The sequence below is a fragment of the Saccopteryx bilineata genome, chromosome X (genome assembly GCF_036850765.1).
Source record: "Saccopteryx bilineata isolate mSacBil1 chromosome X, mSacBil1_pri_phased_curated, whole genome shotgun sequence".
Taxonomy (NCBI): Eukaryota; Metazoa; Chordata; class Mammalia; order Chiroptera; family Emballonuridae; genus Saccopteryx; species Saccopteryx bilineata.
The window spans coordinates 113,294,123-113,305,308 of NC_089502.1; the positions used below are offsets into that span (position 1 = coordinate 113,294,123).

Sequence of the window (11,186 nt, forward strand, 5' to 3'; positions counted from 1 at the left end):
ATAAGGGAGACAGCTATGATATGCAAATACCCTGCAACCCAGTCATAAATTAAGACATTCTACCATGCAGACTGGAATATAGGCATGAAAAGGATAATATTAAGGGAAGTTAAATTAATAAGTGATTGCTTTTTTAAATTCTAATTTCAGTATTATCTTAAATATGTATTTTTCAACTTAAGGATTTTAACTCATTTTTCCTTATCTATATAGTAAAACTTATCAGAATATCTAGTTTCATTCACCCATAATATTAATATTTGAAAGGGGCTATTTCCTCTTCTCACATGGTTTTTCACTGTGTCCATGCACGTGGAGGTTTTCTTTGAAATCTGGCTTAACCAAAACTTGCCCTTAATTTGATCATGAGAGCAGGCCAAAGGTTAGAGAACTGTTCATTTAAAAGCTGAGATAACTATTTAAACTGCAATAAGACAGGGAAGCACTCCTGCTTCTATTGCTTACCACGAAGAAGCTGTTACAACCAACCATCTCACTCAGCTGCTTTAAAACTATCACCAACAGAGAGAAAATCCCAAGAGGCCTGACGTCTGGCAGCTGTATTTTCCAAAATGGTCACTGCAGTGAACTTCCAGAACTCTGCCCTACCCCAACCAGAGTCAGTTTCCTTTCCCCCTTTCCTTTCAAGTTCAGCAGGATTCCTGACTGCTTCAACAAAGAACATATAGCACAGGTGATGTCACTTGACTTCCAAGGCTGCATCACAGAAGGTGAAAGAAACTCGTCCACCTGGCCCTCTCTCCCTATGAGGACCCGACTTGAAAGCAGCCGCCATGCCACGATGAAGCCCACACCTGCCCATAGAGAGATGAAGTGGGAAAGATCTGAGACCACCAGCACCAGCCAGTATCAACAATAAAAAATAGCCCTGGCCGGTGGCTCAGCGGTAGAGCATCGGCCTAGCGTGCGGAGGACCCGGGTTCGATTCCCGGCCAGGGCACACAGGAGAAGCGCCCATTTGCTTCTCCACCCCCCGCCCTCCCCCTCCTTCCTCTCTGTCTCTCTCTTCCCCTCCCGCAGCCAAGGCTCCATTGGAGCAAAGATGGCCCGGGCGCTGGGGATGGCTCTGTGGCCTCTGCCCCAGGCGCTAGAGTGGCTCTGGTCGCAACATGGCGACGCCCAGGATGGGCAGAGCATCGCCCCCTGGTGGGCAGAGCGTCGCCCCTGGTGGGCGTGCCGGGTGGATCCCGGTCGGGCGCATGCGGGAGTCTGTCTGACTGTCTCTCCCTGTTTCCAGCTTCAGAAAAATTAAAAAAAAAAAAAAAAAAAAAACAAAAGAAAAAAAAAAAAAACAATAAAAAATAGATGGACGGGTCTTCAGTGCACTCAAGCCTCCTATCTTTGGGCCACCCCAGCTGACGAACAATAGACCATAAGTGAGCCTTTCTGAGCCCTGCCCAAATTATAGATTCATAAGCAAATAAACGTTGTTGTTTTAACTTACTAAGATTTGAGCTTCATAACTGGAATGCGAACTCAGGATTGAATGCACGTTTGAATGAATTTCACCCTAAAACAAAATAAACTTTATGGTTTGCTCCCCATTTTATCCCCAAAGGCAGGCAGAAATAAAAAATATACATACATCTTCCGGCAGTGACTTTCTGCTGCAAGGTGCTTATATACAGCTGCAGGGTCAGCTGGGGAGCCGAGCCCAGGAAAGCCTGGATCACCGAGGCCCGGCTGAACGCAGATCGGTGGGTGATCAGCTTGCCCTCTGCCTGGCCCACTTCCTTCTCAACCTCCTCTGAGAGGCCATTTTTTGGCATCTGTCGCTTCTTGGTGATGCTGACATAAGGTTCTTCCATGTTGCCTGACTGACAATAGATGCATAAGACTTCAAAACACCTGGAAACAAATCAGCAAGTCATGACAATCAGAGGCAGACAGGATTCTCTTCTCTCAGTCTGCTTACACTTAACTCGATTCTCAAAGCCTTGCTTGACTTGCCTACTCTCGACTGCAGCCCCTCCTCTAAAATCATTACTCCAAGGGCCAGTTCTGAGCAGGAAGTCCTTTTGAGTCCTTCCAGCTGGCCAGCTGGAACTGAGTGAGAATGAAATTGAGAAGTGACACTGAAGCCCACTGAGGCCAGTAAACCAAGTAAAGACACAGAAAAATAATTCAATTTGCCTTTCTTACACTTATTAGCTGTGTAGCTCTGGGCAAGTCATTTAACCCTTCAGCCATTTCCCTCAATTATAAAGCAGAGATAAAACCTACTTTGCCACCTTGTTATGGAGATAATACAAAATATATGTCCATACTGAAATATTTATATATCTAGAAATAAATAAATATATATATATATATATATATATATATATATATATTCTTTTATGCACCAATAGATGTCCCAATCTTCCTCAAGTAAAGCAGCAGCAATGGTTGAGAGATTCCCCCTCCCTCCCAGCACAGAGCAGTTTGCCATTTCACATCCCCCTGGAAGACTATATTTCCTATCTCTGCTCTCATAAGCCCTTATGGAACATGACTAAAGTCAATAATGCCTGGGGGCCTGCCAGTTATGATTAATGTACTGAATTTCAAGCCTACCCTGGGAATGGAGTCATAACCCGTCACCTTTCTACACTGCTAGAGTACCTGGCTTTTAAAATTGGACTTCCTCTCTAGGTAACGATATGGTTACTAAAGGGAGAAAGAGTACTACTGGTGTATCTGATTTACTTTGAAGTCTACACAGACACAAATGGACTGATGGATCAATAGAGGGTTAGATAAATGTGTGAAACAAAATGTTAATTATAGAGTCCAAGTGGTTAGTACCTTGGGTGTTAACCAAACAGTTCTTTCAGGTTGTTTTCTGTATGTTCAAAAATTTACTGTCAGAGGGGAAGAGGCTTGGGGATGAAAGAAGGTGAAGGAATTAAGCAAAAAACCCCAAGTATACATATACACGTAACATGTACACAGGGGACAGTGACAGCCAGAGGGATGGGGGTTGGGAGTAGGTGGAGGATAAATAGGGATAGAAAGAGACTGCTTGGGGCAATGGGTGCACGATGCAGTGTGCAGGTGATGTTTTATTGAGCTGTACACTTGAATCCTGCATGGATTTGTGAACTAATGTCACCTCAAAAAATTCAGTAAAAAATCGTCAGAAAAATGCTGGCAAAAATGGGGTTTTCTAGAAATAAGAAAAATGCTCATGGTTTTCAGTTTAAAATTATTAAAGAACATTTTCCCCCAAACACACATTTTTATAACAAACTCATAACACTGTCGGAAATTTTTATGGCTTCAATTATTTTACTGAATATTTTTAACTCTGTATTCTCACCCTGAGGCAACTATGGCAATAAGAATATATTTATAATTTGAGGCCCTGGCCGGTTGGCTCAGCAGTAGAGCGTCAGCCTGGCGGGGACCCGGGTTCGATTCCCCACCAGGGCACATAGGAGAGGCGCCCATTTGCTTCTCCACCCCCCCTTCCTCTCTGTCTCTCTCTTCCCCTTCCGCAGCCAAGGCTCCATTGGAGCAAAGATGGCCCGGGCGCTGGGGATGGCTCCTTGGCCTCTGCCCCAGGCGCTGGAGTGGCTCTGGTCGTGGCAGAGCGACGCCCCCTGGTGGGCAGAGCATCGCCCCTGGTGGGCGTGCCGGGTGGATTCCAGTCGGGCGCATGCGGGAGTCTGTCTGACTGTCTCTCCCCGTTTCCAGCTTCAGAAAAATACAAAAAAAAAAAAAGAATATATTTATAATTTGAAATAATAAAACTTGATATAAGAAAAATGCAGGAACCTCTCTGGTGAGTACAAAGTGGACATGTTTTGTGATTATCACCTTTGTTCATTTGCTCCTAGGAGAAAGGTACATAGAAGTGTGTGTGTGTGTGTGTGTGTGCGCGCGCGCGCGCACGCACGCGCGCAGGCACGGTTTATCTGCTACATTGTGTCCAGTGGGGTCACAGACATGTTAGCATATTACATGAAAACATGTGAAACATCCTGGCCCAATTTGTGCACTTGAGAATAATGAAGTTCAGGTTATGAGTTCAAGTGCAGCTAATGTAACTTTGTCCTGAGAAAAAATTCCAATCTACGACTGTTTAAGGCCTAGCAAGTTCACATTGTTGGACCACTGACCACAATAAGCACTGACCATCATCTTCATTTTCAAATATATGATGAATGCAAGTGCACTTTACTATGTGCTGTGAGGAATACAAAGGTAGCTGGATACCAATGCCTTGTTTAGAGGCAATCACATTCTAAATGGGAAAATGAGACATAACATGATAAGAATGATGAATAATAAATGCAGCTAATATTTATACAGCACTTTCAGTTTATGAAATATTTCTCACATATTAACTCACTTTGAAAGAAAACCTACTATAAGAATTTGAATCATAGCATTATTTGCAACAGCAAAATTCTGGGAATATGCTAAGGATCCCCAAATAAAATAATGAGTAAATAAATTTTAACACATGTATTCAATGAAATATTATCCAGTCCTTAAATGTGATGTTACAGACATGTATGTATCTACTAATATATAAAAATGTTTACTATGTTTGGTAAGTAAAATGAACAAATTACAATAGAATTTATATAGAAAATTCCTTTTGTTGTTAAAATAAAATTACATAAGTATAAAAATATATACAAACCCCTCCCTCCCTCTCCCTCCTTTCCTTTCCCTCTCTCTCTCTCTCCCTCTCTCTCTCTCTCACACACACACACACACACAGTGGAGTGCTTGAGCTGACTGATACTGACCAAAGAGATTGTTAGCTTTGGCAGGGTAGCTCAGTTGCAGATGAAATGAAACTTCAGTGTCTACCAAAGGAAATAAAAAAATTTCCCAGAATGAACTAATCACAGAAGTGGCCTTGAAGCCAAGGTGGACCCCCTTGCAATCCACTGTTTTTTCCAACTAAATACATTTATCTTAGTACAGTTGCACACGTAGTAGGTGTTTAATAAGTTTGTCAAAGGCCCTAGGACCTCTACTACTTGCCACTACTAGTTAAGAAATAAAAAACTGCCTGACCTGTGGTGGCGCAGTGGATAAAGTGTCGACCTGGAAATGCTGAGGTCACCGGTTCAAAACCCTGGGCTTGCCTGGTCAAGGCACATATAGGAGTTGATGTTTCCAGCTCCTCCCCACCTTCTCTCTCTGTCTCTCTCTCCTCTCTCTGTTTCTCTCTCCCTTTCTCTCTCCTCTCTAAAATGAATAAATAAAAAAATTAAAAAAAAAAAGAAATAAAAAACAAATTTATATTTCTTACTGGAATTACCAAGATTCATCCAGTTACTCTAATCTGTTCCTTTTTTCCTTAAGAAGTTGTCTAAATATAGCCATAAATTAAATATTTTAATCAAAATTGTTCAAGGTAGCCTTTCAGTATCATGACCAATGATTGGCAAACTTTATCTGTATTTACAAAGAGTAAATATTTTAGGCTTTACAGGTCATGATCTGTATTGCAACTTGTCAACTGTGCCACTATACTGCAAAAGCAGTCATATATACAGTACATAAATTAATCAGCATGGCTGTTCTAATAAAACTTTATTTACAAAACAGGCAGTGGGAGGATTTGGCCTGTGGGACACAGTTTGCCCACCCCTAATGTAGACAGTCAGCAGGCTGATCCATTTTTTGTTTTTACTCTATCTCCTTTTCAAGCACCATAGAGAAAAGAGTTCATTCCTCAGCTGAAACCATGCAAGCTGGTGGGTGTCAGTATAAATAATCTGATGCAACAGAAAGCCTTGAAGGTAGTTAGTAAAATGTGTTTTCAAAAGAAATACTGACTATGACTTCCTCCATGCCATGTTATCTTCATAAGGCACACATGCGTGGTGAGGCTACATAAGAACCAAACTGGTTAAATAGAAAGAGCCATGTGAGCTTTGAAAAGCCACTTGCATAATCTCACTCAGCCTCAATTCCTCAACTGTAAAAATAAGATAATGAGAGCTCACAGTGTTCTACAGTGGATGGAATTAAATACTGCATGTAAAAGCATTTTGCAAACAAAAAATGCTCTTTAAATTTATGCTATTATTATTTTAAAGTCTTTTGAAAGTTTACAATACAGAGAAATACTATGGTGAATCATTTTGCAATGTTCTACAAAATATTACTGGAACTTAGCTATATAAACCAGATTTTCATGTGCCATTTTCCCCTCATTATACCAGTAAATGAAAATGGAGGAAAATTCCTTGAACAAGTACCGTATTTTTTGCTCCATAAGACACACTTTTTCCCAAAAAAGTAGAGGGGAAAATGCCCGTGTGTCTAATGGAGCAAAAAATACAGTATTTTATTAAATATTTTAACCTCCTTAAAGCCCTAGGTGTGTCTTATGATCAGGTGCATCATATGGAGCGAAAAATACGGTAACTCATTTATATTCATTCCTTCTCTCAATTAATTTATAACATTAACATATTATAAAATACTAAATTAATTTTGGTGTCGTTAAGAGGTATTTTCTCCCCTCTGGTTTTCCAGAGTATCTATTATTATTCACAATAAGACTGTCCTTAAAATCACTGAAACCCAGCTTTAATGTGGAAACAGCCATACAAACAGGTACTTTAGTTTTAAATATAAGACGGATATTAATGAAATATGGTGCTCTTCAGTATTTCCCAAAGGAAAGCAGCAGCAGGGTCTAGTTTGCAGTATTTAGCCCATAATCATTATGGTATAATATAATGCAATTTGACTGAGTACATTCAAAAACAGTATCTCATCTAAAAAGAGTGTTTTGGGCCAGTTAGTATGCACTGAAAGATAAACGGACATACATTTTCCAAAATCAATTCAAAAATATTACTAAGTCTAATCGATAAGGAGGGAAAAGAAACATACCATGACCCTCCTTTGTACTATGGAAATAATGTTGATCCTATGTAAAATCTTAAGAGTTAGCGAGAACTTCCAATAACATATTAAGTCACAGTAGTACACAACATCAAATTGCTCTTTTTTTCATCTAGACCACTGGTAGTCAACCTGGTCCCTACCGCCCACTAGTGGGCGTTTCAGCTTTCATGGTGGGTGGTAGTGGAGCAACCAAATTAGAAATAAAAAGATAGATTTAACTATAGTAAATTGTTCTATAAAGACTTATTCTGCCAAACTTAGCGAAAATCCGACATAAAGTACTTGGTAAGTGATTATTATTATTATATGCTTTAACTTGCTGTAACTCTGCTTTATAAATTTTATAAAGTAAAGTGACTTCCCTACTTTATAAATCACCATTACTGTGGAACTGGTGGGCAGTTAGAAAATTTTACTACTAACAGGGATACAAAAGTGGGCGGTAGGTATAAAAAGGTTGACTACCCCTGCTCTAGAGGTTAAGAGGCTTGGAATTACATCTTGTGTATTTCAGCTCTAAGATCATGGGTTCGATACCTCGAAATAAATCAGCTCCATTAGAATGACAGAGTCCTTACTGACAGAAGGGGGTTGTTTGTTGCTTTGTTGTTGTTTTTATGTTTTGTTTTGTTTTCCCTTGAAAAAAAGACAATGACTCATTCAGAATTTTCTGGAAATTCGTCATTTTATGGGGTTGAAACTTTTTATATAACTAGTTATCTCTTCAAAACATCAACGTTTTTCTTTCTTTAATAAAGTTAAAATATGTTCACTGTAGGCCCTGGCCTGTTTGCTCAGTGGTAGAGTGTCGGCCTGCGTATGGATGTTCCAGGTTTGATTCCCCAGTCTCACAGAAGCAGCGGCTGATTCTCCACTCCTCCCCCGTTTCTCTTTCTCTTTCTCTCTCTCTCCCCCCCCCCTTCCCTCCCTCTCTCTCCCTCCCTCCCTCCTGCAGCCATGGTTCCATTGGTTCCAGGCAATTGGCCAAATTGGCCGGGGTGCTGAGGATGGCTTCGTGGAACCTCCACCTTAGGCAGTAAAAATAGCTCCATTGTGAGCATGGCCCCAGATGGGCAGAGCATTGCCCCCAGATGGGGCTTGCCGGGTGGATTCTAGTTGGGGCACATGCAGGAGCCTATCTCCCCTCCTCTCACTTGGAAAAGAAAAAAAAGTATGTTTACTATAAAACTGAAAAATATAGAGAAGTGTATAATAAAAGAGAAAATTATACATTTTCTATTATTTTTCAGGAGAAAATATTAAAAATGACCCATAACTCTACCATCCAGAAATTACCACTCTTGCCTTGGCTTGAGTTCCTTAAGCTCAGGTTTTTAAGTGCCATCAGTGTTTATATATAATATTATAGCATAAGCTTTATCTTAGGTCACTCTTAGTATTTAGAAACATTTTAAATGGCAGAAGTGATAGGGTATCATCATTTACCTGGATGACTATTTAGGTTGTGCTTTTAAATTTTGTCAAGATGAGCAAAATTTCTTAATTTGAGACTGAATTGCCAATAAAATGGACCCAATACCCCTCTGCTTTCTTCAGCAGAGTGTAGAGAACATAATTCACTCCACTCTATTTCTAAGCAGTCTTGTGGACATGATCTAGGTAGGGTCTCATTTTTCTCACCTATAAAATGGGGACAATTACATCTAGTTCACAATGAGGATTCATTGGACTGAGGAATATAAGAACCTACCAAACCACCTAGCACAGGAAGCATTTGAGAAATGTCAGTTCCCTTTTCTTTGTCTCTTTACTTAAACATCACTAGCAATGAGTTTTCCTTTCACAGATGAGGTTAAGAAATGATGGATGACTTGACCAAAGTCAGATCACATTGATTTTACTGAGCTGGAATACAATCAGTACGCTGTGGCCTACCTGGCCAGGGAAGACAAACTCTCTCCTAATAAATGGCTCCAGGTTGTAGGAATTTTAAAATCCCCCCTCTCATTCTTTCTCTCTCTTTCCCCTAACTTTTCCCTTGCTCTCTAGATGTCAGTAGCAACTTCTTACTTCTGCCAACATACCTGTTTCTCCTCCTTTCTAGAATTCTGCAACTTCTGGAATTCTGTTCACCAAATTTGTCATGGCTATGTGTAAACTACAAGTCCATATTACAGTGTCAGCTAAAATAGCTGTCTTTAATATGAAGTGGAAAGTTTTATTATAGGGCTCTGTAAAACCTATACTGTTGTTTGACTTTGAGTTGTGTGTGCAGGGGGGGGGTATATTGTACGGGGAGATATTTTCTGTTAGGACAGGCCCTTGGCTAGCTGAATTCTCTGAGAGCTGAGGTGATTCTCTGCCTGTGTCTTCCAATTCCTCTACAGCACATATAGATATAGAACATACATCTAAAGTTCAGTAATATAAATTTATTTCTAAGCCATAGAGAAACCCTTGGTTTTGCTTTTCCTACAGAGATGAAAGACATCAAAACAACACACTTTAAATTTTCTTTGTGGTCCTTGGATAAGCCAAAAAGACTACTTTATCATCATGTCGTTCTCTTGCTTTGTGTTAATAAAAACTAATTTCCAGAAATGTCACTGCTAGTTTTTCTTAACACACAGCCAGTTTCTGTCTTTAGGGCACTTTGTGTTCCAGCTTCAAGGACTAGGTTTATTATGCAGGGGTAGAAGACGCTTCTACAACCCCATATGCTTCCACATACAAGAAAAGAAGACTGTGTGGCTTTCTAGAGTTATGTATGAAAATTGAATAAATTAATATTTGTAAAGGGCTCAGAACAGTGCCTGGCACACAGTAAACTCCAAGTGTTTAATAAATTAACAAATCTGTCCCCACTTTTTGCTCCAAAGGCGATATAGGACACACTTCTCTAAGGTCTGTCACGACACAAGCCAATCCTAGAGTCCACCTGGATTCTTAGACGATCGAAACACATGAAATTGCCATTTCTGTCAGTCAAACTCCGTTGGACGTTGACAATTTCACAGGCATTAACCTAACCTGAACGCAGTATGCCCAGCTTTACTGCCACCATCCCAGGATTCGGTGGCACTCTCGCCAGCCCGGGCGCGGCCCCAGGTCCCAGCACCAGTCCCTCCGGAGGCCGCCCCCCGCCCCCCACCCCACCCCCAGGTCCCAGCACCGGTCCCTCCCGAGGCCGCCCCCCCGCCCCCCGTCCCCCCCCAGGTCCCAGCACCGGTCCCTCCCGAGGCCGCCCCCCGTCCCGCCCAGGTCCCAGCACCGGTCCCTCCCGAGGCCGCCCCCCGCCCCCCGTCCCCCCCCAGGTCCCAGCACCGGTCCCTCCCGAGGCCGCCCCCCGCCCCCCCCCAGGTCCCAGCACCGGTCCCTCCCGAGGCCGCCCCCCGCCCCCCCCCCCTAGGTCCCAGCACCGGTCCCTCCCGAGGCCGCCCCCCGCCCCCCGTCCCCCCCCAGGTCCCAGCACCGGTCCCTCCCGAGGCCGCCCCCCGCCCCCCACCTCACCCCCCACCCCACCCACCCCACCCCCCGCCAGCGCGCTGCGGGGAGGCGGCTGGGACTGCGGCCCGGGCCCGGGGCCCACACTCACCTGAACAGGGGCCCGAGCTGCAGCAAGTGGAGCAGCAGCACGAGCGGCCGGTCGCGGCTGAAGTCGCGGTGCACGAAGAGGAGCGTGAGCTGCACGAGCGCGCAGGGCAGCAGCGAGAAGAGCAGCGTCAGGGACTGCCACATGCGGTCCCCGCCCGAGCGGTAGGTGCTGCTCAGGTACAGCGCCGCCATCGTCTCGGCCACGAACAGAAACACGGACGCCAGCACCGAGCCCGGGAATTTCATCTCGGCGCGTGCAAGGGGCGCACCGCCGGCGGACGCTGCAGCGGCGGCGGCGCCGGCCCGAGGGACACCTGGCACGTCCGGCCTCGCGTCTCCCTCGCTGGGCGCTCCCCGCCGAGGGCTGGCGGCCCGGGCGCTCGAGGTTAGCCTGGGGGCGACCTCCCGGCTGCGCCGAGGCGGGGCGCGTGGCTCCGCTGGACACGCCCACGCGCGCCGTGCGCCGCCCGCGCCTCAGAATGCCCGCGGCGTCTCTGCGACGGCGGTCTCCGGGCACGGTGTGAACGCGCGGCTTGCGACGGCCCGCGTTTGGGCGCAACGGCTTTTGAGGCCCTGCTAGCCCCGCGCGCAGCCTCTGGGTCCTAGAGCCCTTTGGTTGGTGTTCACCTTAGAAACCGTTCACATCCCTTTGGTAAACTGCTACCTATGGGGCCCAGAGATAGGGTCTGGATGCTCATCCAGCCTAGTCTCTATTTGCTGGGCTTAGGGACCCCCCTCAATTC

At 44.2% G+C, this 11,186-nt stretch overlaps 1 protein-coding gene across 1 annotated transcript in view; it reads right to left on the bottom strand.

The window, feature by feature from the left end:
- The window catches only part of XK (X-linked Kx blood group antigen, Kell and VPS13A binding protein), a 36,542-nt gene extending 25,560 nt beyond the window's left edge, over positions 1-10,982 (bottom strand). Inside the window, exons 1-2 of the mRNA XM_066249453.1 lie at positions 10,445-10,982; positions 1,607-1,869 (exon numbers count right to left, since the gene is read on the bottom strand). Of these exons, the coding sequence (XP_066105550.1) occupies positions 1,607-1,869; positions 10,445-10,689 (508 nt within the window). The 5' untranslated portion in view covers positions 10,690-10,982. The remainder of the gene's footprint in view (positions 1-1,606; positions 1,870-10,444) is intronic.
- Between the last annotated feature and the right edge of the window lie 204 nt (positions 10,983-11,186).